Source organism: Camarhynchus parvulus, chromosome 7 (genome assembly GCF_901933205.1).
Source record: "Camarhynchus parvulus chromosome 7, STF_HiC, whole genome shotgun sequence".
Lineage (NCBI taxonomy): Eukaryota > Metazoa > Chordata > Aves > Passeriformes > Thraupidae > Camarhynchus > Camarhynchus parvulus.
This window is the reverse complement of record NC_044577.1, coordinates 11,925,440-11,953,411: the sequence shown is the minus strand read 5'-3', so window position 1 is coordinate 11,953,411 and position 27,972 is coordinate 11,925,440. Positions and strand designations below refer to the sequence as shown.

Here is a 27,972-nt window from a genome sequence, read left to right as displayed (position 1 = left end):
AGATAAACCTACACACATCTTTGGGTAGATATTCTGCCAGGTCTGGCACAAGGTGCAATCAACCAGAGGCATCATGTAACAGTGTGCCTGTAAACACTGTCAGTTCACGGTGGCTAAGTGAGCAGGGAATAAACACTGAGATGGGAACCTGTGAAATATCCCCAGCACTCCTGAATCCTCACATTAAAACCTGCAATTTCTTCAGGTATCAGAAGCACTGGAGGAAACTTGGGTTATTATCCTCATAAAGGAGAACCTGCTGCTACTGCTCTGCCTAAGAGCCTGGCCACCAGGGTTAAGTATTCCAGGTAAAGTGGCAAAAATACTGTAAAACTCAGGTTCTGTATTCTTGCCACTGTGAGACAAGCTAAATTTGCCAAATGGCTTTGTGACCTCACCCTTGTAAATCAGCTTGTTAATCATTATCGTCATAGAGGTGATAAAGTTGTTTTATGAGCCAACAGTGAAGCAGTAACATTAACTACTTATGCAGGGACTGGTGTATTTCTCTGCAGATAACATTTATTAGAAGGTACTCTCTTTAAAGACACAGGTTTGCTTCATAACCTTCTTTTGAAGCACTGAGCAAATCTGTTCCTCTTATTCCTCCAGTCTGATCTACGTGTCAGACACAAGTGATGCCTGGAGGGTATGGGTTAAGTGATACGAAATCCCTAAAACACCTTGAACTACAGGTTCAAATCTAAACTGGATTGTCCTGGCCTCTCCTCCTGACAGAACAAAATTTATGATTATTTCTCAAGGCCAGACACACATTTGGCTCTATCTGAGAGACAGACATAGACAGAATTTGCCAGGAGGCACTGACACAATGCAGAAGAGACATGAAAGGCCAAGAGGCACTGAGAAAATAGAAGGGGTGGTGGACATGAAACTCATTCATGATCCCCAATTACATAAATTGAAGAGATAGAAAGTACTTTAATTCACAGGACTAATGTCACAGGCATGTCTGGCAGAAGGAAGCCACCTGAATGAGCAGTCAACAATTGTGCACAGCTTTCCATCATCCTCTGCAGAAAAGGTTTCTGCCCCCATTGGCTGTTTTCTTTCTACTTCTCTAGAAACAGCTAGTCTGAATCATGCCTTTTCCTAACAAATTCAGAGGTAAGCTCCAGCTTTGCCTGGACTTAAAAGCACCACAGAGAACATGCTTCCTGGACTGAATAAAAGGCAGATAAAATATCCTGAAGAGACTTGTCTTCAATTCACCATTGGATGCTCCCTACCCTCCAAATTCCACCAGTGGAAGCTTTGTGGAGGAGGTCTAAACACTCAATAATCTTTCTTCACCTCCAGGACAGATGAGAAATATGCTTTTAAATGAACTACCAATTATAGAAGAAAACAGGTCTTGAAAAAACACCTTTAGAAACATCCAGTTTGATCCTCACCCTCCAGCACAACCAAAATTGACTGTCTGACTTCCTTAAAAACTTCTTACCAGAGAGACACCACAACAGTCCAGTGCTCAGAACTGGAAAGTTGTTCCTAATGCCTGCCTCGGATCTTTTGCTGCAGTCAGGATCTTTACTTTACACTCTACCTCCTATCCTTACATTGCAACATCTGTTTCAGAAATAATTTTCTGACAAATTCTCTTGTCTGACACAGGTAATTCTTTGTCACAAGTCAGGACAAGCAAAAGTGGACTGGGGGTGCAGGAAAAATACAATGATTGCCTTTCCCTGTTTGTTTACTGGATAACAAGCAGGTATTTTTTGCATTCATTAAACATGCAAATTGGGCATTAAAGCTGAAATGGTAAATGCAAGCTTTGCCCCACAAAGATTTCAGTGGGGTCAGGACTTCTGTGATAAAAACACAGACTTGGAAACAAGCATGCTACAATATGCTTAGCTAAGGATAATACAAGTTGCAGAGAAAATAAAGGGAAAACATTCCCTGGCTGGGAAGTTCCCAGTCATTTATATCTAGGGAACAGACAATGCTTGTGGACTGCTAATTTCCTTGAGGATTTTTTCTCTTCCGTTCGCCAGATTCTTAACATCACAAATTCTTGTTATAATTTCAATGCACAATTAATCTTTAGTTCAGAGGAAAAGGAAATGGAAGGAGGAAGGATGATCATGAGGTAAAAGTTGCAGAGAGGCAGATATCAGATCTTTTGTACAATATACTAATCAGCTGGCTTTCCTTGCTCCATTTTGACTCCCAGTCACCTCTTTCAGAGTGCCTGTCTTGTTTATTTAAATTACAGGTGATTTAAGGGAAGAATGATCTCTTACTATTTGTGTGCATGCACACTACAATCAGTCACTGTGCACTGCTATACAACAAATTAAAAAAGAATATAGCAGCAACTTCATTTGTGACAGGCATGCTATGGGCCACAATCCCAGCTCCCAACAGCAAGAGTGATACCACCCCACCCTCTCCCTCCTCTTTCCTTTACACCCTCCAGGTCCCTCTCTGTCCCAAAGCCTGTTCAGCCTGTGGTACAGGCGACAGCAGGGTGGGCAGGAGCAGGTGAGCCAGGGACTCTGCTCACCCACTGCTGACACCAGCGCGCATTGTGCTGCACCAACCCATCACACAGGGCAGAGAGCAACCCGAAAGGAAACCCTGCAATAAACACTGCAAAGAACAAAAAGAACCCCACAAAACCAACTGCCAAATAAATCAAACTAAAGCAGAGGAAACTGAAGGAGTGAGATTTGAATAAACAGAAATCAGAAGCCCCTTTTAACTAGTTTGCATCAGGCAGTCTGTGCTGATGGCAGAGCCATTTGCTGTTCACAGTCCTTCCAGAGCAAACCCCTAAATATATTTCACTTTAATTTGCTATTAGAGAGATACTCCACAAATTAGCCTCTAACTAAAATAGGCACTGGGAAGAGGAAGAATTACAAGGTCAAGAGCAAACACTGCTAATCTCTGACAAGCACACATAGGCAGGGGGCAAGGTGAAGATGGAGTTTTACATTGGCTGGGGGAGAGGAAAAACAAACTGGTGACAGTTCAAGTCAATTTATAGCAGGAGACAGAGAGGATGACAAGGTTCCTCCAAGCCCTCCCCCACTCTTCTCATTTAAAGGAAGAAATGCCAGAAATTTCAGCAGGTCTGTGGATGCAAGCTGACACAAGTGAAGAGGAGATGGAATTGTCTCAGTATAAACAACATGCCAGGAAATCACCTGTGCCAGCTCCCCCACCAGCTCTGCAGCAAGACTCATACTCACTGTGCTTCAATCCTCTTTCCTCCTTTCTCCTTCCCTCAAGGTTTCCAGGCGGCTACATGTCAATTTTGTCACACCCCAAGTTCTCCTGATCTTGTTGCAGGGATGAATTATAGGTTGTTTTAAGAAAAAGGTATTCAAGCAAAGGTTAAAGGCTGTTTTAATCAAACAAGGTTGAAAGAGTACCAGGAATTTGGCTAGTAGAAAACAGAAAGCACATTACTTAGCTTAAAAACATACGTGACTCTAAATACAGGAGCAAATATGCATTCAGGCAGAAAGTATATATACACTTTTTTTTTTAAGATTAAGCAAGCAATTGCATGCAGAGATATTGACTGACTCTACATGCCCACTGAGCAAGATGTTATTTCATGAGTGATAGCACAAAATTAGAAACTTTCCTGCCTTGCATAGGACTGCATATGGGCATTTTAAAGATCCATCTCTGAAGGATTTTAGAACAAGAAAGCAACATACCAAGAAAAAGGCTAGGGCTACTCTGAAAAAAACCTCTGTGAGTATACAGTATATTTAAAAGAAAAATCTAAAAAAAATGTTCTTCTCTCATCCAAGCGGGTAGCCCTGAGACACTATTTTATTTCTTGGGAAATCTGTTTTTTCAGGATGTTAGTCCTGAAGGAAGACCCAGCTGGCTCTCCCAAATCATCATTTTAAGTGAAGTAGAGCAATGAGTTCAGAGCCCAATCTTTCACACTGCTAACCCGCATTTCCAGTACTGGGCTTTTCATTCCGCACAGCAGAAAATAACAGAAGAAACCTGTTCAGCACAAGGCAGCAGAAAAAGAGTAACTTATATTACTGCTGCTGCTTCTACAGACTGAAAAAAAATTAAAATATCTCTGGAGATCTCAACTCAAAAGCTCCTGTGAATCCCTGGCACCACTACTGGGTCATTTTAAACAGAATTTCATTCTAAAAAGCTACACTTAGCCCAAGAGGCCTAGATTACATGTTCACAAGGAAAAGGACTACAAGTATATAAAAAGGACTACACGTATTTAATAAACCCTGTTAAAAATTCTGGTTTCATGCAGTGCTGGAACAGTCCTACTATTCAAAATATCTACTAACAATCTAGCTGGATCTCTAGACTTGCCTGCAATACCTAATTCAGATGAACTTGTCTTCCTGACAGCCACCTGCCAAAATGCTCCTAACCAGCTCTTCATGCCCTAGCCTGGCTGGCTCTGCCCTGCTCTCTGCCTGAGAGCCACTGTGAATGACAGCAACTCCCTTCCCCAGCAGAGCTGAGGCAAAAGGGAAACGCCAGTACCATCACTGCCATTACCACTGATTGCAACCAGAGCTGTCAGCACTTTGAGAATTACACACACTCAGGGAATATCAGCTAACCTGAAGCTTCCTGTTCTGCTGAAAGGCAGCTCAGTGCTGGCAACCTCCAGGGAGTGACAAAAATAAATGATGTGCCAGGTGCTTTAGGATGACCCTGCTTGAGCAGGGAGGTTGGACCAGATGACACACTGTGACGTTTCCAACTTCACCCATTTTGTGATTCAGTGATAAAGGAGCCACAGCCACAGGAAAGTAGACAAGCTGTTTAACTGCTGCTTTGCTATCAAATCTTTTAATATTTATGAAGACAGATATTGTATGTTTTTCCCATCTTAGGACTATTTTCATATTCCTCTGCTAATATACTTAGTTTAGAACACTGTCAATCAGGCACAGCTCATAAAGACAGCTATTAACATTATGCCATTGTGGGCTAAGGTGCATCCTTACATAATTCATGTAGGCAACTATCTGGTATTATTACAGTGGTAGTAACACACTGCAGGCTTTACACCTCTGTCACACATGATGTGTCAACCCTTACTTGGGAGGCTGGAGCTGTGAATCAATGTTTTCCCAGCAGTGCTGAACTCTCAGCTGTGGCTGCTATGGCACAGATGATGCGCCTGGCATTTTACTGCCCTTGTTGAGCACAGTCAATTCCCACAGAGAACTGTGACAGACAAGTCTTCAGTCATCTCAGCATAGCTAGGCCTGCCCAAAACCTAATTCCCCTTCTCATTTCCACCTCTTGCCCCTTAAGCAGAAAAAGAGCTTGCCTAAAATTAAAAGAATTTGCTGGTACAGCTACATAGGTAAACCTCTTTGGTAAATAGAAGCTTAAGATGATACAGCTTATATTGAATCACTGAATGACACAAATGACAGCAACAGACTCTCTCACTGATGTAACTCAGTTTGCACTCATGATTTCACAGGCTCAGCTACATACACCAAGAGCAGGAGGGCGTTTGTCCTGTACCTAATTCAGCAATACTTCTGAAACTACAGCAAGCCCAAAGTATGTCAGCCACACCCCATTTTTTTCAACCAACACAGCCACATGCACAGCTTCTATGTGGGTTAGATGCTACATCCCATCCTTTTACTGTATCAATAAAAAGGAACTGCTGGGCAGGGACACCACCACTGATGGGCTTGGAATTCATCAGGCTGTATGTTACAAATCTATACTAAGCATCTATCAGCAGTGATATGAGGACTGAGTTATCAGAAAAGAAGTTTTACTTCTGAAAAAAACAGCAAGTAAAAGGCAAAAGAAGTCCATATCTTGCATTCTTTGCTATTGTTGGGACTGATGAAACAACTTGTCTAAATCAACCTAAAGCTTTGCATGTACAAAAACAGTAGAAAGAGCATCTCTGATCTACTCCTTCACTTCTATCTAGGAGGTGCAATGAAAGTACCGTGTGGGTTAAAAGCCTGGAGGAGTGAAGGAGATCTAATGATTTCTTTGCTCTTCTAAGACTTTCTAATCCTAATCTAACAATATAGTAGGCTCAAATCAGGCAGAACTTTCGTTTCATTGAAGTTCATTTTTATTCCCCACACTCTTGTTAGGGAGCCTTATGTGCAGAAAAGCTCAACCAGAAACATTAAGATTTCCCAGTGAGGAATGCTTTTGTGAGACCAACAGTCCAGCAAGCCCAAAATGCTCCCAAGAGCTGTAATCAGTGCTGGGTGTAATCAGTGTTCCAAACGTCAGAGGAAGATGAAATCATTGATCTGTCTGTCAGTAGGGGAGACATCTTCCTAATCCCTTCAGTATAGTATGTCTAGTCTGAAATCCTATAATCCCTTTATTTTATGTACTGTAACTATGGATATTCTCATTATGGATACTTAATCCTCTCAAAGATGATACATTTCTGGCCTCAGTGACACTATCGTGGCATTAAACTCCTCATACTCATTGTGTTTTGCAGAGAAACATTTCCATTAAGGATTCCATTGGATTTTTATGCATCCCTCATACTCACTGTGTGATCTGTGCCATATTATTGTGAGAACAGGGCTCTCCTGTTCATCCTTTCTCTGCCCTGTTCTTCACATTATTTGTAGGTTCATCGACTGGTAGTCAGGAAAGTTGATCTGAAGTCAATAATGTTTTAACTAAATTTCAACAGATTAGTTTATCTGCAATGTTAAAATGGATAAATTATACTACATTAAATCCCTGTATGAACACACACATTTCAGAATGAAAATGGCCTTAATGCAATTTATGTCACTTTGCTTCCAAAGTAAATGGAGATAAACCAAATGAAAGCCACTTATATTTTGAATAACAGTATTTACACAGTGATTTAAAGTAATTCAACTCATCTTTTTAAATTCTCATATTTTGTCACCTCATTATTTTTCCCTGAGTGTTCCTGTATAAATAAGTCTTCAAATTATCATATGTTTAAATCTCCCATCTTGCTCACAATTTCCATCCTTGGCATCCAGTAATTTTTGCCCCTGTGTGGATCCTTTTCATTTTACTGTATCTTTTAGAGTTGGTATAACCAGGATGAAATAACTGGCATGGCTAAGAGAGTTTCTACAGTAAAGACCATCAGAGAATGACAGAATGTGTAAGGCTGAAAGGGCCCACAGTGGGTCATCTGGACCAACCTCCCTGCACAAGCAGGGTTATCCCAGAGCATGTGGCACAGAACTGTGTTCAGGCAGTTCTTGAATATCTCCAGAGAGGGAAAACTCCACAACCTGTGGCAACTGCACAATAAAATTCTTCCTCATGTTCAGGTAGAACTTCCTGTGCATCACTACAATAAGTTTTGTGCACTTGTGTATCTTGCTATTTAACATAAAGAAGAGGCAAGACATTAGTTAACTCTCTATGAATGAACCATCTGAATTTGGAAATCACCACAACAGTGCCTTCTAGTCTTTTACTTCAAAAGCTCCCATCAACATGTTATGTAGTGTAAGGAGCCAGAATTACTTTGCATAAGAAATACAAGACTCTTGTCCGAGTCAACTTTGGTCCAAACCAATATTTAACAGTGTAAAAATTGTCAGTTTTAATACAAGCAGCCCCATAATCTCATCTGTAAAATCTAAACGGACAGTTTTTAACTCCTGTTGCACAAACTCTATCCATATATGCACAGAATTATCAGTAATGTCAGCAGGGAAGAGTTCACACCTCCAGCAGGTTTAGGATGAAAATATCCTGGACTGTAACAGCACATCAGTCTATAAAGCAAATCCACTTTTCCAGTATACTGCGTCTGCTAACACCAGCAAATTCAGGAGTGAATACTTGCTTCCTAGCAAGTGGAGATCTCCCTCTTGAAAGCTTTAATTGACTGGAATAACCCTGGATAAACTGCCTTACAGAGATGCAGAGGGTTATGGGTGATGCAGGGCAGATGACACGAGGCTGCAAAGACAAACAAGTGCAGCCAGTGAGGCAGAACAGCAAGCTGTGGGGTTTGTGCCTGTTAAATCACACTTGGTGTTTCTGCCTATTCAGTCTGAACACAGCTCATCAGTTATCTTGTCTGCTGACACCAGGATTCTAAAAGCATCTACCCCTCAGGAATGCCACAGATAGACTTCTGTAAACTTTAATGTAGTCCCTGGGGCCTCAGGCTGCAGCAAAACCTTCTGGAGTCCAGGTATGCATTTGTATGTACATACAAATAAAATCTGTCACTTGCTGCCTCTTTGGTTACTCACATCTGCACTACAAGCATTTGTTAACAATACAAGTACTAGCAAAAACTGCTGCCTCACCAGGATTTGGGAAGTTTCCAAAAGTAAGGACACCTTGTTCCAATTTTTTTTTTTCCACTCTGCTTTTAACCTCACAAAAAAATCTCCCACTAGAGCCCAATCCAAATGGATCCAAGTGACAACCATCCCCAGACCACCAGATAGCCCAAGTATATGCTCTGCTAGATTCATAATACCTAGGCCCTGTTAGGCTTGGAAAGAGATTGATATTGGATTTTATTTTAGAGTAGTATTATAAACTGCTTCATCTACTGACAAACAGGCATTTCAACCTTTTTGAACTAAGAACAGACCCTCAAACCCCATTTTTGAAACTCAGCTGCTAGGTAGGAAACAACCATATTTTCTAGGATCTTGAAAGGGAACTTGGCTAGGAAGCAAATCAAAATTGAGCTGGGACTAACCAGGGTAAAGGTTGCTTATATCTGCAGATTACCCCTCTCTGCTTTTCTAATTCACTCACCATGCCTTATCTTTCCATTAATCTTTAATAAACCTTTTAGTTAATTCCCCAAACACATGCAATCTACATGACAGCAGGAAACAGTGAAAAAGCAGTCCATGGATATGAGGAAATATGCAGCAGAGGAATCAAAACGAGGAAAAACTTTCAGGATTAAAACTACCCAAACTGCAGGTCAGTGGAAAATGATGAGCAACTGGAAGAAAGCAGCAATAAGGGGCAAAGCAGACAGAAGTGAGGGGCTGTTAAGGGTATTAGTATTTATCTGACCATTGGATTCATGCTTTCATTGGGCCCTCCTCTTATCCACTCTGGATCCACTTGGACAAAAACAGGCAATCAGATTTCAAACTTGGAGCCTCTGAAATGTGGAAAACCCTCTCCATGCTCACAACAAGGATATAGCTAGATTAAAAGGTAAATGTAATTTAACCCACCCCGGCAGAAATTATAATCAAATTATATTGCCTCTAAATATGATAAGTTTGGGACTGGGCGCCTCAGGGGAAGAGAAGGTGTATTGCAAACACAAACACAAAGAAACATGTTATAGGAAAGTGCTAAATCAATGCATGAATTATGATTTCTACCCTCCTTCTCTCCCCCAGGGTGCTTGATAAGCTGCTGCTTGCTTCTAAAATATCTACTACCAATGTTAGGAACTGATTAAGCAGCTTACAAAGCACTGGGGGCTAATAGACAGGCCCACCAGGGAGACTGCAGCTCTGGAGTTAAGTAGCTCACTTTTTCATGGCTTGATTATTAAAGATGAGATAGCAGAACACGCTGAAAAGATGTGGAAGCAGTTTCAGACCTCAGGCAATTGGCCTTTTTATTTTATATATGGAATCATTTCTAGCCTGTGATTTTACCAGCCAACAAAAGCCACATTTCCTGTTGTTCTGTAGAATCCAGCTCTGAGGGGCATCTGAACTACCTCAGCCTAATGTGTCAACTGAATATCCAGAGCTGACTATGCTACTCTTATCCTGCAGAAAAGGCACCACTAGAGAAGGGAAACAGGTGAAAGAAACTTAAAATACTGTTTTACACACCACTGGCAGCAGCATTAGTGTGAACACGGAGGTGCCCAGGTCAGTCAGCACACCTCACCTCCTTGCTTCCTCCACTGTGCATCTGAGCATTGCAGCACACTCACCTTAGATTCCCTAGTCTCCCCTTTTCAGCTTTTTTTTCCCAAATTCTTCTTGTTTAAACTGTTACATAATAACATTCTGCTGTTCAGGTAAATATACTTCAAGGTTCCTGCTTAGCTGGATCAGTAACAACACAAAGACAAATTCTGCTGGCACATTACCTCTTCCATGGTCCCATCTGTCATGGTAACACTGCACGGCTCAGCTCTGTGTAGTAGGCTGGCTGAGGTTTGGGGGGAAGGGAGGGTGGGGGTTAGGTTCCACCCTGCCTCCTCCTCATGGCAATGCTCAGCAGATTTGTAAATAATCATGTTGCATTAGGGACTTTACAAACTTCAAAATTCCCAAACAACTACTCTTTCAAGCAAAGAAATAAATACTACTTGTTACCTATGGGCTGAGACTGATGAGAATTTATTGAGCAGATGAAAAAATTCTCATAGCAAAGTTCTCTTTACAGTTTTCTTTCACAGTCTCTTTCCATCCCTATTTGAACACTGATGCTCTAGGCTTTCATCCCTAATCAATGCCACTGTTAACCCCTTTTTATACGAAACTACAAACCACAGACACAGCTTGCAAGTACAGGTATTCCCTTAGAAGGGAAATGTACAATTAGCTCTGAAGGTGAGAATAGGCTCCACGTGTAACAGGTAGAATAAACCAAAGACACTCACCTGCTGAAGGTCTGCCAGAGAATAAAGATGGACTTGTTGAAGAAGATACTCTCTGGGAAAGATCCTGAAAAGAGACAAATGGGTATGTGTCACACATTTTTGGTTGGGAAACTCCTAAGCTTCCTCTCCACACCAAATAACAGCAGAACAGTGACGTTAGAGAGAAAGAAACGAGAATTATATCACTCTCTAAGCACCAGCTATTTTTACAGTTTTCTGCATGGGCACAACAGTCCCACAATAAGAATAATTTCTGTGCCAGTGTCATTCTCATATTGTCAGGTCATATACTGAGACATTAACAGCCACTGAAAGCTCTTTCTGACCACAGATGATGAGTCTTTAAACAATTAATGCAGCAATAAAAATAAATAACACAAACAACACATTAGAAGTATTTCTTATGGTCTCAGACAAGATTCCTGGTCTGCGACAAAGCTGTAACACTTAGTTTCACATGTGATTTATGGTTTTGTAACTGAAATAACTATACTGGGGAAAAAGGCCATGCAGATACTGGTCTTCCAACATCAAGTTGAGTGATATCAATTCCCCTTTCCATACAGAAATATATGTATTGGTATAGACTCTATAATGACTTACTTAAGAAAGCAGTATTACCTTACATAAGCCAAGGTTCCAGGGAAGACCATTGCTTATGTACTGACAGACCTGATAAGTAAAGCTAAATTACAGGAAACTGAAGAGAAAAGAGATGCCCTAATTAGACTGATTGGCAATAAAATGAAAAACTGGGTTAATATAACATCACAGAGGTAAAAAAAAGGACATTGGAACATTAAGTGGATATTAACTAAAAACATTTATGAAAATGTATGTATCTGCTATAAAGATGTCAGGAACAGAAAAAGAACATCTATCTTTCTGTGCATGCACAGAGAAGCTGCAACAACATAACTAGCTAAACCACAGATCAAGAGAAGAAGACTACCAAATGCAATCTTTCCAGAGAACATGGATTCTAAGAAATAATGAAAATACCTCTGTTTCTGGTATTCCATTAGTTGTCTTAACAGCATTACACTGATAGTTTTCAAAGCAGTATGTACTGAAGGGGCTAGGACCTCTCACTGCTGCTAAGGTGGGCAGTACAAATAATTCATAATTCTTTTTGTACTTTTGAAAAAAAATTTAAGATTTATTGGGGTGGGAGGAGAAGAGGCAAGGCACTGACAACTGCAGACCACCATCTCATAGCACTCTGCTGGAGCAGGACTGTGCCATTGCTCCTTCTCACTCACCAAGCATATTCTACTCTACCCACCCAATTCTCAGCTGCAATCTCACTAGGGCATTGCCATTTTCCCCTTTCAGCTCTCTAGGTTTTACTATTGCTCATTTTTCAGGGGACTGTGTTGCAGTGGCTCTGCTGCATCACACCTTCAGAATACATTTGGCACAATGTCAAAGACCACTGCAAAACAGTCAAAATCCAGACAACATACGAGACTGGAATTGCTCATTTGCACATAGCAGACTTATTAAAAGATAAGGAGTCAACTCCAAACAGCATTTTGAAGCATTAGTACTTTTTCAGCTCAGATAGAATTTCTTTCATTAAAATTTACCATCATTCTCCCCTAGCATACAGGCAGGCACTAAACAGCTTTGCCAGAAACTGTATTATCTGCTGATGCCCTTACAGCCCTGCTAAGGAAAACAATTAGCTAATGAAACATTTCTTGTTCAGGAAATAGCATGAATAGCCCATAATGCAAAAACTGTAAATGACTAGTATTGATGACTAACATCACACTCCCCTGCCTTCAAGGATGGCATTTTATTTCCTTATTTCCTGCAAGTTCTAACTCCTAGTAAAAAGTGTGCAGGTGAAAAGCAAACTCATGATCAACCAAATTCCTTCGTCAGACAAGTCTCAGCCAGCACAGGCCTGGTGACAAATCCCTATATCCGTCCCCTTCCTTAAAACATGCTGATTTGCAGCAATAGCTCTGCAGAGCTGGTATCCAACACACACCTCCTGCCTTCCAAATCTCCTTCCAGGAAAAAAAAAAAAGTAGGCATTACCCTCCCAGTTTTATGCAAAGCATTTATATACATATATATATACTCAGCACTCAAGGGAGGGGAGTGATTATTTCCATTGCTACAGAAATTGAGGCATAAAAAAGCCCCAGTAAGTAAGGCTGGTGCAGCTTCAGATGTGCAGTCCTTCTACTGACTTGAACAATTAACATTGGTTCTCTGTGGTAAGCCACAGAGGAACAGCCGGGCAGCCAAAGCTCACAAATGCAACAGCATTTACAGAAGTCATGAAGTAACCGGGCCAGTCCCTGCATGATTCCCAGTAAAGGCAGAGGTGCAAAATACTCCTTCAACATTTACTCACACCACCAAAGGTGGAAACCATAGAGCCCCATGGCTGTGGAACCCTGAAATTGCCTAAAAGGAAGCAGCTCAGGCCCCAAATGAAGTGCTTTCACCACACCTGTGGCAAGCTGAGCAACTCTACAAAAACAGGTCTTGCTGTGCTGCATGTCTGCAATTAAGTTCTCCTCCAGAAAATTCCTATTAGTCCTGTTTGGAAAGAAAAACCCAAAGCTCAACAGGTACTTGAATGTAACTGGTGAAGCCACCTCCCAAAAATGTGTCTGTTCATTGCCAGTTTTTGTCAGCCTCTAGTGGGTGGGGAACAAGAGTATAATAGGCACCAAAATACCAAACCCAAACACATTTTCAAAAAAAACCTTATAAAATGCAAGCAAATCAGTTGGGGCAGGAAATTCATTCAGACCAAGTCCTCCAGTGAGCACGAAAATGACTGATGGCCAGTTTCCAGCCGTTTGCTTGCCTTCACAGGTTCTCTGAGCCCAATGAGGTCATGGCTGATATAAAGTCCTTTTGAGTAAGAAGCACACAGGACTAATTCAGAGCTTCTAATTTTTGCTTCCCAACACAGAGGCCTCCTCCCATGCAGCCAGTAGGAAAGTAGTGTCTATGCTGCTATCTCTGTCCCTCTGTCACCTACAACTGAAATTGTTCAAAGGAAACCAAAGTCAGTAGAGAACAGCAGGTGAGATGGGGCTCACACAAATGCCACGCCACAGCATTCGCATCCAGACAAAGTACCACAAGGCATCCAGATCAACCTAAAATCACGCTCATGTCCAAAAATCTCACAGAGACTCAGAGCAGGCTAAGATAATGACACTTAGGAACACTTCACTAAAAAATATTTGTTCCATTTCTGCACAAGGTTGCATCAGGAGCTTTGAGCATGCTTAGATTAATACAAGGCCTTAATAGAAAAAGACCAAAACATGCCTGAATATTACTTTTCCCTTAATATAAAGATCTTTTATAAACACCAAATGGGAAATCTCTGATTAGTCATTTGAAAGCAAAATAAAATATGTCAGTTTTGTAAATCTTTTGATTGACGTGGTACAACTAACTAGATTTCTTTTTTCTAAATTGGTCAATTAAGAGCATTCAATAAACAGTGGCCTTTCAGTCAAATCTTAACACAGAAAAGAAACTGGAGTGAATTAGACAGCGGTCAAACGCAAGACATTAAGACTCATCACAATAAAAACTCAAACCTCTGCAGCTTCAGAATGTGACCTGTGACCCCTGAGAGGCAAATGGCATCAAGTGTACCTCCCACTAAAATCACCTCCTAAGCTTCCCCAGCTTGGAAACTCCCGGACCAGTTTCACCACTGGTGAGTCACAGGACTGCTGTGCTGTAAACCCTGGCTACCAGACAGGGCTTAACCTGCAATGAACAAACCAAGTTCAATGCTAACCAGCCTCTAGCTTTGTCAGCTACTGTGAACAATGAAAACCAAAGTCCTATTGGTTAAAGGTCTCTAAATTGCTTTATTGTTATATCCTAGATATAAACACAATCAATGCAAGCAGAAAAGAAACACATCATCCAGAACTTTTGATCCAACTAAATGAAAGAAATGAGCATTCTCAGTTTCTGATTATTATTCTTTTTTGCTTGATACTTTGTAATCTGAAGTACAACCTTCAGGCAAGCCAGAAATTTCTTCTGTTCCTTCTAGGATGATCTTATCAGGTAAGTATTTGCACAAAGGTTATCTTTTAGTGTCCTCCCGCAAGCAGAACCACTGATAAAAGTTTGCCTTTTGCATTTGGATAAAGTGTGTAGTCACGGTGCTTTGTTAGCACTAAGTAATTGCTCTGCATTGAAAGCCTGTTTATCACCAGCCTAGGTAATTTTTCTTCAATGGGTTAAATACCCTGACAGCTCTGCTTAAGCTACAACCAATTAATCTGCCTATGCCTGACACTATAACCAAAGTACAAACGTGATAAGCAGGGGGAACTCTTCTTTTTATAGTGCAATCAAAAGAAATCAAGTTAGGCGGCAGGTGGGCACAACCAAGTCTCTTTTATACCAAAAAGCCTCTTAAAACCTAGGATGTGAGGGGGGAAGGGAGGGAAGGTGGCACCAGGGTTTCATGTGCCAGCCAGGAGTGTCTGGTTTGACCAGGTTGAGAAGTGTATGACTGAGCTGTGACGCACAGGGGACGCAGATGACCTGGTCCAGCACAGCACTGCATTCAGCCTCCCCTCCAGCCTTGTGCAGGAAGCTGCTACACCCACAGCTGGCACAGCACCAGGGTACCAAGTCCTCTTCCTCATGCAGCACAGCTCATACCCTGGCACTGCAGCTTACACCTTTGGAGCTCTGCACTACCCTGCACAGTAAAGCAGCTGAAGGCCAGCACATGCTGATGAGCACTGTTCCCGTGGCTTTTTGGCCCTGAACAAGGGGCAAGAGCCCTCTTTTGCCCTGAGCCTGCAGCCATGCACCAGCTGCAGCCACGTGTGGGGCAGGCAGGCAGGACCTGTGTGCAGTCTCATCTCACTTAGAGCAGCTCCAAATTTTCAGACTAACTATTTGCTTCTAGAAGTACAGAGGGCTATCAGTGAGTTGCTAGTTATCCCAAATACACATGGCAAGGTAAATAACATTTCTTGTTGGGTTTTCTCTTGCAATTCATTTGATATGGACATTGTCAATTTAAGGTAGAGAACAGCATCAAAAGTGAGGGGGAAAGGCAGGATTTTTTCCAGTGTTGCTAATTCTTATAGCTTTCTTCAGGCTTTTGATTTTGTATTTCCTTGGAAATCTTAGCTCCTGTAAGTTTGCTGGGAGAGAAGAGCCCAAACTTTCCAGCCAACTAAAGTTATTCAGAAAAGTAGGGCTTTGGGAACTTAATTATTTTAAAGTCAAAAGGTAAAAATAAATGAATTAATTTTAACCAAACCAAAACACTACTCATTCATTTAGTTCTTGTGGCACTATACCAGATTTTTTTTCTAATTCTATGAGCTTATGCAAAAAAGCTTTTGTGAATCACTTCACATTCATGAGGTATAAACACTTCTGGTTACGTTCTGGGAACAGTCACTCCCACATATCTTCAGCCCACACTAAGTGTTAGATTTATTAGCAAGCATGTCCAGGTAAGGTATTATTTTACGTTGTTATGAAATTCCCCATGAGCACCCCTATGTTAAAACAGTTACTCTTATCGTCCATCAGCAATCCTGAACCAGTTCATAAACTTCCTACTAAAATGCAGTACACCAACTCCCTCTCCCTTTGTGGTTCCTTGAGCAAGGTTACAGTAACATTGTGAAAGACAAGAATTACTACAGATCTAACTCATGAAACAAGCAGCACTGTTACTAAAAGCAGAACAGAGAATTAGAGACGTAGTTTCATTTTTAATCGAAATAATTTAGAGCCCCTAATTAACTTGAAATTAAGAATAAGAAAATTGTCTCTGCTTTCGTCAGTCACTCTTGAACCTTTGCACTTTGCTGCTGGAAGTTCTGATATAAAAACATGGGGATAAAGATGCACAAACCATATTTAACATGGTGCCCACATCTAACAGGAACTTGTTTTTAAATAATTGGTTTTTTTGACAGCAACCTGGTATCAAAAGGTGAATGGAATTTACCAACGTAAAAAAGATGTAATATCACTCATCTCTTTGACAAGGAGATACAGGTGTGTGTTATCATCTTACTGTAAAAGTTCCATACCTTTTCAGCGATTTCTCATGGGCAGCTCCTCGCAGCACTGACTCCTCCTTCTTCATAGCACAGCCAAAAAAACTTCAGCTCCCTTCTGAACCAGCTAACCCACTCTTTTATAGCACTCATCCTCACTGGACACAGCTATGGCCTGTTAAGGGCAGGTCTGTTCCTAATCTTTGGTAATTAGTACAGCTGCAACCACTCAGGGGTGAGATTGCCTTTTGCACTATTCTCTTACATTCTAACCCTCCACAGGTGTGTCCTCTAGACCGTAAAACACTAACATGAACTGAAAGACCCACCTGTCTTCTGGAAGACTTACCATGGAAAGTTCTGGCAGGTTCCTCAGCTGATGCATACCATGGTAGAGCATTAGCTTGTGCTTTTGACCTTCCCTTGACATGAACAGACAGCAGCACTGCCTCCACCCTGCCTGCTCTGGCACACATCTCAATGCTTCAGCTGTTTCTTACCTCTCGTTGAAATGAAAACTCAGATTCCACCTAACACCATCCCCTCAGTTTTAGCCAAACACTTTTTAAGATGCTAATTTGCAAGATCCTGCATGCACAGTTACATCTTCCAAAAGAAAGACCCCTCACTTTGGGTTGTTGTTTGGTCTTAACACTTGTTCCTCTAAGGATATGTATATATCGTCTTTGAATGATTTTCTCTCTCACCCTCTTTCCAACCACCCATGCAACAAATTTTCTTCTTCTGTTGGTCTTGCCATTATCTCAGAGCCCCGAAACCACATCCTTCTGTTTCATCCCTGCTCAAACTTTCTTTTTGCAGTTTACTGCTTTCAGAATCTGTATCTTTATTCTCCTGCTTTGGAATTTTCCACTCCCCAAATGGCCTAAACATTGCAAAGAAAATGGAAAGTCTCCTTTGACAGTCTGGAGATGCCTTAATGACCTTCTGTTGTCCTTGGTCTGAAAGATGACATAGCTCCAGCTTCACATCCATGAGGTATTTGGAGGTATAGTGATTGCATTAGATCAATCAGTATTCCTGTGATGTGTTTAGACAGGTTCCCCAATTGCCACACAAATATTTTGAAAGTAATCTATTCCTGTGTCAGAAGTGTTATGTCTAAGGCCTCAGTGTAGGAACTGACAGGACTCTATTGTTCAGCATAACTGAATCTGGGCTTGTTCCACCCCGTGCTGACAGACCAGCAGGCTCAGCCAAGAGCACACATCTGCAGCACTGGAAGTGTACATTTAACCTCCTGCTGCTATACAGGAACACCAAACTAGAGCCTGCTAAGTGATGCATCTAGCACTGGAGTTTTGCTGGGTAAAACCGATGTATTGCTCTTCTGGAAATGATAGACAAATGGTATCAGACTGACAGGAGTAACAAGAGGGAAGTTTTTCCATATAGTTTCTCACCACCATTCAGATTTACTTACAGAACCAGGGCACTACACCAAGCACTAACGCATAGGGGAATGTGCTGCAAAACATTTACCTTGTGTCACTGCCATCTGTCTGAAGTATCTGGGCTAGCAGCACCTGAACTGCAAGTTTAGATGTACAGCTGAGAGAGCAGAGAGCCCAGAGGGCTCCCCAGATGGAGCTCCAAGGTTGGCCTAGGTTACCCTACACCCTACAGTAGATATGCAGGCATCTGACCACTACCCCAAAAATCATTCTGCCAGTTCCTTGACTTGAAGAATCTTCAATCATGACAAGAACAAAGCAAGCCCCGAACAGAACTTGCATCATTCAGCACAGTTTCACAGAATACCCTAATTATTTAATGGACTCAGGATTATGTTTCCTTCCCAGCCATCCATTTTATTGACTCCATCTTGGTTTGCCTGGGCCATTCATTCCCCATCTGCAGGTGGTGGTGGGATCTGTACAGCTCCACTTGCACTAATTCTGTTTTGGCTCTAGGTTTCAGTCCTGTATGCCTCTGCCTGAACAGCATCCACACGAGCAAGGCAACAAAAACAAGCAAGAACTTGTTCAGTAAAGACATTTTAGTCAAATTATGTGTTGCAATACTGACAGTTACAGCTAACTAGGCATAACAACATCCCTTGTAAAACAGGGAGCTCAGCAACAGGCTGGGAATCTCATCTGGCTAATATCAGAGGAACACTGCTCATACATGCTGGTGGAGGGCCTTATTTCACCTCCCAGACAAGTCCATGCTCCTTATTTTTCCCCCCCTTGCAAAAATAAAAGCATAGAATTCAGTGGAGCAATAGGTGAGAATAAATCACTATAACTGACGAAGACCCTTTTTACTGTGAGCCTTCTACCTACTTTAAGGATTTCTTCTGTCTTTTCTTTCCTTCCTTTTTTTCTTCACTTTTTTCTACTTTGTCACTTGCGTCTTCAAGGTTCATGACATGGTTTCAGTCCTGAGTTCCCTGCTAGATGCCAAGTTTCAAAGTTCCCAAAGTACCTATCTAGGCACACCAAACATTATAAATAACATTTCCACATTTAAGCTAACTGGATCCTGAGCTAACCTGGTTTATAGCCATCTGGAATTCTTCAGAAAAAAAGTGACTGTAAGCATTGTAAACAGTTTTGTCTTCACAGAGGACACCAAGAGTTTCCAACTTCATTGCCATCTTCATTTTGTGATCTGGGCTGAAGAGCAAGGTATAGATTTAAAGTAGATGATAATGCAAATAGTATTAATAAAAGAAACCTCAGAGTGATCTGCCTTTCCCTAATAAGGCAGGCTCTATCAGTGTCTCAGAGGCAGCAAGGTGCCAATACAATTAATCAGTCTGTTTTTAGTTCTCTGTAGACAGCAATATTAACAGTTTGTTTCAGTCTGTTTATATGGGCCTGACAGGTCTTCAAGATGCTGTGTTCACCCTCTTGTGATTAATAGTCATCCACATACTAAGGTGAAGCCCAAGCAGAAAAAGAATGTTTTTAGAGGAGGACAGATAACTGTATTCTCTCTCTCTATCTTTCACTTCTAATTAGGAAACAGTACTAAATTTAGGAATGCTGTCTCATCATATTGTTTAAACTCCTCCTTTTCTTGCAACTTGTCCCTGGGATGAGCCAAAGGAAAATTTAAAATCACCTATTTTCTTTGTTTACTTTTCAGCTGTGCTCTATAAAGTCATCACACTGGTAGTGAACATCTGCACACTGGGATACTGGATGAAGGCAGCAAAGCCATTGGGGGCATTTTGTGCAAGGAATAAATCCTTATGGGAAAAGAACTTCCTTCTTCTCATCTCTGCACACCTCTTAGGTGACATCTGAGGGAACAACTGAGCACCAAAATCATCTCAATAGAGACTGCACAAACCAAGAACGAGCCAGACTCTAAGGTGTGTATTGTGCATTCCTTCAGGGGCTTTTACACTTGTAGCAAGTCCTATCGAACTGGAGATGCTTCCCCAGTACAAAACCAAACCTTTCTTGGGCTGGGGCCCTTCTCTTCACCACACAGCTTTAACTGGAGATGGTGTGAAGAATAAGAAAAAGGAGCATCAGGAGCATTGTTTCCCAGTTTCTCCTTCTAGCCATTTCATTTTTAACTTGTTAGAAAAATGCAGTAGCAGATGAATGGACTAAGGTACAGCACTTCTAAAATGAAGTTCACCTTTTATAAAACTGTTTTTACCACAGCAAACTCAATATGAAACACCTTTTGCTGTGCTGTGACCATGTATTTGCCAATAAACAAAATTTTCAGTGCAGCCATCTCATGGATAATGGCTGAGCAAGAGACCAGCATAAATCATGTGCTGGGTCAGGTGCCAGGGGACTGCATCTGACCTCTGCCTTTGGCTGAGCTCATACCACAGAGGAGAGCAGAGGTGCTGGAAAGGTGGTTGACTCTGACCCCCTCATGCTTTGCCACAATGTGAGGCGTTTCAAAGGTCCCAGCAGTGGCTACCTCACTGTGATGCCATGGCAGGGGGCATGAGGTAGCAGATCCAACTGAAAATACTCACACAAAGCCAGGAAAGCCTGAGGAGGAGTTAAAGATGCTCACCACAATGTGTGATGCCCCGGGGCTAATAGCTGTCAAGAACAACTTCAGATATTCAGACCCTAAGACATCATTTTAACCCAGCTCCCCAGAGAAGTCAGAGCATAACATCTTTCTAAATGGGTAACGCCTTCAGAACCAGAGTGTGAGAGAAAGCAAAACAGGCAGCGGGAGAGGCAACATGCCAAGGAAGCTCCATCCTTGTGCTGCAGGCTGGCTGTGGCTCTTACCTTCTACGCAGATCCTCAGCCACTGCTGCCCTGCAGCTGAACAAGTAGGCTCGCAGGGACTTCAGCTGCTGTCTCAGGCGGACAACAGTTGCCAGAGGTTCAGCATGATTGTACAACATGGGATTTTCCTGCTGGATATCAATTAATGGCTCCTCATAAACATATTCCAGGAACTCTTTGGCTTGCTTTGACACCTAAAAAATAAAGCAGTTTAGTTAGGCTTTTCTGCTAACTCTTTTTAAGCAGATCTCCCCCTCTGTGATCTGTCAGCTATTCTATGCATCTGAAAACTTAGTCTGTTACCCATTAAAAATGGAGACAGAGTTGAGAGAGATCCAACTCTCTGCTTATAGCCAAGTCAAACTTCATCAAGCCCTTCAAAACTGAATGTATGAGATAGCTACTTACCCAAAGTACAGTGATATCTGCAGTCACATATGCTTTTACTGCACAGTAACACAGCTTACTAGATTTTTTTAAAGTCTACAATCTGAATAACCAGATTGTACCAGCTTTCTTCCCTGGTAGTATTTTTGTTTGCTCGCTGCTTTCTTTTTGGCAAAAGGCAAGTTGTTGTGCTTTTTAAAATACAGATAAATAAACCTGAATCTTAGTAGTATTACTCCCAGAGTTCTATCTGCAAGAAGTTTTTCATGCATTTTTCATGACAGTGCCCTGCTTTATCTCCACCTGCAAAAAGCTACTGTAATCTCGATAACTGAACAGGACTCTTGTTCCTTAAGTGAAAAGGCCAAATTCCCTCTCATTCCTGATTTGTGCATTTTATCACAGCTGGAAAAGAGAAGATGGGATTACATGAAATGAGCTGCAAATCACCTGAAACTCTGCTACAGAAATATTACTGCTTCCATGATTCAATTAGTCCTCCTGGACCTCTAAGTCAATGTTCACACTGAGACAAGGGAAGGATGAGTTAGGCTAACAAAAGTATAAAGGGCACACATGCTACAGCCTCTTGAGATTTAGGAAGTTATTTCCCTTCTGGGGCTGTAGGTAAGAACAATACTCATCCTTATAAATAGCACCACTTCCAAAAGCAGCACGAGTAACTAGCTACTGACAGGGGAAGCTAGCCCCGGATGTAACCTTTCCACAACATTTAATACAAATTTAAGAAATATGCCAAGGCCAGCCTTCCACCAATAACTACACAGATTACAAGATGTGCCATTTTAAATATAGCAGACCATAACTCCACAGGTTTCCCAGGTCCTGAAGCTGTATTAAATATCCCACCTACTTACATTAAACACCCCCCTATTTTTTTAATATCCTGCATGTACAAAGAACTGTGCCATCTGAGTGGAATCAGAACTAACACAGCAACACAAGCACCTCAGATTTTGTAGAACAAACTTCTATAAACTCCAAACATATCAAGTTTTTTAACACTAGCAACACTGATATTTTATTATGCTTATTGCAGTGCATTAAAAAACTGCAGTTAAACAACCTGCTTTTATAATCATTAACTATCTGACTGCAATATCTCAGCAATCCCTCGGCAACTTCCGTGTCTATAGTAATTATTAGTCCTCTTCCACCAATGAGCAAATTAAAGCATGTATTCCATGATTCCTGAGGAGGTGTGTGAATGCCTGGCACAGTGACCAGCTCCTCCCATCAGGAGGATCAGGTGCTCAGTTCTGCCTTTGTCCATCTCCTTGCTTTAAGCCTCTGTTGAGGTGATGGGCTCCTCATCCACCTGCGCTGCTGTCTTGGGAACTGGGGGGTGGTTCCTGTCCAAATACTGCACTCACACCTGTGCACACCTCTGCCGCACGTTGGGCATCTCTCCTGAGGCATCAGGACCACAGAAACAAAGAGATACCACAACTGAGGTCCCCTGACCAAGCACTACTGTGCAGCTGCATGGTCTGAATGCAGCCTTTAAAGGAGAGAAGGGCAAAGCAAACCCTTCCCTCTCCTTGACAATAAAATGAACCCATGGAGTGCTGATTGCAGGAAAAGCAGCTTTGCCCAGCATCATTGGCTGACAGATAGGTGTCAGTCCACTCTGCATGGCTGACACAGGCGCACACACACCTTGTAAAACATTAACTCACATTGCCAAACACAGCAGTGTTACAAGAGGCTGAAACACACTCTTGAAACAGGAAGGGCTGGGCAGTCACAGCAATTCAATATTTTAGTATGGATCCTAGCATACTCACAGTCCCCCAGTTTTACTGGGCAGTAAAACAATCCTATTAAATCAGCCAGGAGTGAGAAGATGCAAAGTGCAACAGGGTTTCAGCTTTAAATGTCATAAAAGGATGGATGCTAACATTTCCAGACCTTTCCTTTCTAAAGCCTGCAAACTTACAGTTCAAAATTCAATTTACTATAGGTCAGCTTCTCCTGAAACCTTCTGGCACAGGGAGTTCATTTCCTACTGTGTTTGTCTGGCATTTTGTGCAGGCTGAAAGCCACCTGAAACAAAGTGCAATATTTAGTGGGCTTTGCATGCAAACAGGGAAAACACTTGGCTTAAGCAAAAGGAAGAAAGAGTGTTCACAAAACTGCCTCTTTTCTTTTACCTTCACACAAACACATGAAAAATACAAATATGAAAACAGTAGGAGAAATGGGGAAAAAAGCAAACCTGGGGACTGAGCTGCAGCTTTGGTTTGACAGAAGAAACATGTCTAACTGCCAAGTCCTTTCAAAGAGCTTCTATTGCAGCCAAGAAGATTTCTCTTTTCCTACCCACGTGCTACCAGATGTTAAGATGTTAAGTGCATTGTTGTTTTTCAGGATCCTGGGTACGGGAAGAGACTGCTCTAGAGAGGTTCATTGTTTCTGATTTTCATGACCTGTCTTGCCAAAAGCAGACAAGAACCTCTCAATTTCCAAACTTAATTGATGTCACAGCTTATTTTACAGCTGCTGAGCTCATGTAACATAAAAAGAGAGATATACCCAGTTACACTGTAAAAGCTCATGTCCTACAGTACTTTTTGGTGCTTGCTTTACCAGAAACAGGACAGACCCCAGAAACACCTGAGGAGGCAGGGAATAAGTGGCAGTGAAAGGAATGCAGGTTTGCAAACTCTTCATTCAATTTTGCTTCCAATTTGGTGGACTGACAGACACATTTCAGACTGTGTAAAACAAAAATGCTTTTGAATCCTGGAGCCCTGTCTCAGTCCTGATCACCAAATGTGGCATTATTTCCTGTTAAATGTGTGCTTATTTCCTGCAGGACCTCTTTGGGGTGTGCAACCAGAAGTACAGCCAGGAGCACATCCCCCTCTGCAGAAGCTCCACTTGCAGGCAGTGCTGTGCTACCTACAAGGGGCAGGGCAGTGTGCTTATCTTCACCTTCCCTCCCTGCCTTAGTTCCTGCTCTAATAGGTGGGGATGATGTTGTTTTTTCCTACCTGAGGGGTTATGTTCCTTTCTTAAATTCACCTCTCTGAGCACTTTCACACAAAGACAGGTAAAGCAGCTGAACAGAATTTGCTTGTGTTCCCCAGGCACCTCATACCTGTTCTGTCTACAAAAAGTGCAAAACAAAATTTCTCACTATTACAGTGAGATGACAATAGATTAAGTTTTCAATGAATGCTTAAGCTTTAAAGTCCTGCTTCTTTTTGTGTCTCAGCTACCTATACCACAGGAAACAGACTAGAGCATAATTTTTATGCTGCAGGTTTAGAAAAATACCCTTCTAATTTTCTTGGCAGTATTACTGACAGCTTGATACGAGGTCTTTGCCTTGCCATCCACTAGCCCCATATCAGGTCTGCTTATACTACCATATGGTAGCAAGTTTAGTCCTTGGTAAAAGCATCCAAAACAAAGAACTTTTAAATATTCCTAACTTCTAGGCATAGGAGGGCTTTTTGTCTCCACACCTTGGAGCTTTGCAACTTTGAAGAATCTTGCATTTCACAGAGCAAGACTATAATTTTCCTGATAGCAGGCTCTGGCTACCTTTTAATAATCTCCCCATCTGACAAATTTTCTTCAAGAGACCTGCTTTTCCCCTAATAGGGCATTTACAGGTTATTTTTTCCTCTACAAATAGCACATAATAATAATATTTGCAGACACAAAACATCAAACAGCCTCTCCTAACAGTGGCTGCTAGGTCTGAAGCTCTAGCATGGTCTGGATTCCTTATGAGTTTGTTATTCTTTCAGCATATACTGCCTGAGATGGCAAAACAACACTGTTACTGTGTTTGCTGGTATAATGCTTTGAGGCATGTCATCAGGGCCCCCATCTAGCAACCAGCCACCAAGGCAGCAGCAAATAGCAGATTATAAAAGTTTTAGAAAAGCTCTTGTGTGGCAAGTGAACAACTGTAGAATTTTCTTATTATGTTACTTTCATCTGTTTGGTTCAATCAAGGGCTGCAGCAGTGTCCTTCTAGTGTCCTCAAAATGCTCATGCCAAGAGACAGGACATACTGGGCCTCACAAACATTGCATTTGGTAAGCCAGCTTCCTATAGGCATTCCCACAATTTAGCATCCATCAGTAAACTGTGCCAATCCTTAGTCCCTGGTGGTCATGAAACAGGTACTCCTCAAGGCTCCAATAACCACAAGAATTAGAGCTGTTGTTGTGTGCTACCTGTCCCTTGAACAGCCAGATAAGCAATGATGAAAAAGATGCCACCAGGAAGGAGGAGCATGGCTGCTCCTGTGGAGGAACATTTTCGATCTGGCCAAAGAAACTGTGATGAAAACAGGTCTTGTTGAGAGAGCGAGGCTCATTTTGTCAAGGGGGAGAAAGGCAACAGTATTAGCAGTCAGTGCCTGCAGCCTTCAGGCTGCTGTGTTTCTATCAGCAATTCAGTTCACTTGCTAGCACTCCAGCCTGCAGGGAGATTACCTTGTATTTGGAAGTGTCCCAGTTATGAACCAGTCGTGCAGGGATAAGGAAGTTGTCATCCACATGGCAGGTGCTGCAGTAATACCATCCACTGTAGCTGCACACCTTGGCTTTGCCATTGGACAAACCTATAGAGCGCTGACAGCCTAGAGAAAAGAGAGGAGCAAAAGTCTGGGTTTGTACACCAAGCCAGAGATACACCTTCAGGATGGAGTCAGAAAAGTATTCCTCCACTTGAGATCCTTTTATTTTATTTATTTTACCCTAGAGACATTTCTCATTCCATTTAAAAAAAAATCGAGAAATAAATATCAGTATTCTTGGACTAGCACTAAAAAAAATCACACCTAACTTGGGCATCTGTGACAAAGAGTTCAAACAGCAGTCAAAAGATACTTAGCACTTCTCAAGAAACAAAGGCAGAAGACTTGCTTGTGAGACACTGGGCATTTAAAAGCCATGGCCATCTGAAAACCATGGCCTGAAGCTTAGACAGGCCACATTCTACTGCATACTTGCTCCAAAGAGCTCCCATTTTCCCCATAAGAGAATGGGCCAGCACTGCCTGCCTGCAGGGGTGCAAGCCAGCTCCTGCTGACAGCCAGAAGGGATGCTGACTTGGCAGGTAAGACTCAGCCACAGAATTAGCACCGCCAAGGCAAACCATAGTCAGATCATGAATAATAACTGAGCAGCAGTCACACTGAGAATGAGTAGTTCTTGACTAGCAGTAGTGACACAGCTCAGCTCCCAGCAGGGTTTTTTTTCCTTACAATTGCATTACTCTGTGTCTTACAAGTCTGAGGTCTGCCTGACACTTTTTTCACAGCTAGATCCCTTGCCTCTTCCCATGCCCTCTTGCGTGGAGTCCCTGGGGAAAAACAATGTATTCATCAAAAGCTGCTGCTTTAGTTGGAAAGAACTAATGCAGAGATCTTCTTCACCTGACCACCTGTTTTCACAAAACACATAAAAACTCAATGTACTTGACACTTCTGTCTTTCAGTGGTGACTAAAATGAGCCAAAAGGTTCATATGATATTAGAGTGGATGGCTGAAGACAAACAGCACAGTCACATTAAACAACCTGCTCAGGAAGTGAAGTTAAAATTTTTGGGTAAGGTACATCAACATGTCTGTGGCTGTTAACAGCTCACATGACAGAATTTCTGCTTGTCCTTCAAATGCCAGTGTCCCCACATGACATTTACAGTTTCAGCCAGAGCACCAGAGCTCCACTCTGGCACGTGCTGTATGCTCAGATGGTCTCTGCTGCAGCTGGTTAGAAACACTGAGTAGCAGAATCTTTGTACATCACTTTTACTGCAAAAGCATTGGTTAAACAAGGGTTTTTCAAATAGAAGTCAACTGACCAATTGCTTTTGTTAACATAATTAATTTCATTTAGTGCAATTATGTGACTTCTCCAGCTGAAAGCATCTTTTCTCCCCAGTAGAACTTACATTGATTTGAGGAAAGATTGCAGGTCAGCTATTCTAGGCATAAACTGAGCTCCTCCTTTCCCACATCAAATGATGTCACCATGTCCCCCTCTGCTCTAATAAAAATCATTAGAATAACCTAACCAACACAATTAGCTCATTTCTGCCTCTTTCACACTCCAGAGCCATTTGGCCACTGATTCTCTGCAATACACCCTACCAAGTGAATCAGAATGAGACAGGTCCTGTTTCCATCTCCCTCTTCCCCTGCCCTCTTGGAAGAAGTAAACATATACACTGGTCAGTTGATAAACGAGATAATTATGTTCATATCTTCTCCTTTACTCTTCGTAAGAGCAGAGCATAAGTATTAATGAGTTCTAGTGGTACAGCTGTGTCTGAATGCAAACAGTCTCCCAAGTCAATCTCATCGAAACCTCCTAAACACTCCCCACTACCAACACTTACTTGTCTGGGGATGAGGATGGGACAGGACATACTGATTTCACCTAACAAGCACCATGCATTCCACTGGCTGCCACCTTGTCTTAATGCCCTAACTCCCGTCTGCTAGACTGAAGGTAAGAATAAGCAAGAGTCCAATTTGAACTGCCAAAATTCTAGATTAAAACATTTGCAGTTGAGAATTAACCACTTTAAGGCCTAGTTTCTTGCAGCCTCCCAGAGCCAGAAACTCATTCCAGTCCATGGAGACAGTTTTCTCAGGAGAGGAGTGACAAAGCAGAGAAATGCTGGGGGGGTTTCTCTCCTCTTCCC

General features: G+C 41.9%; 1 protein-coding gene across 4 annotated transcripts in view; it reads right to left on the bottom strand.

The window, feature by feature from the left end:
- PLEKHM3 (pleckstrin homology domain containing M3) overlaps positions 1 to 27,972 on the bottom strand; it is a 73,971-nt gene that overhangs the window by 22,627 nt on the left and 23,372 nt on the right. For all 4 annotated transcript variants that reach the window (XM_030952358.1, XM_030952356.1, XM_030952359.1 and 1 more), the window contains 3 exons: positions 25,754 to 25,899; positions 20,889 to 21,082; positions 10,604 to 10,667 (listed from right to left, as the gene is read on the bottom strand). In XM_030952358.1, coding sequence (XP_030808218.1) covers positions 10,604 to 10,667; positions 20,889 to 21,082; positions 25,754 to 25,899 — 404 coding nt within the window. The remainder of the gene's footprint in view (positions 1 to 10,603; positions 10,668 to 20,888; positions 21,083 to 25,753; positions 25,900 to 27,972) is intronic.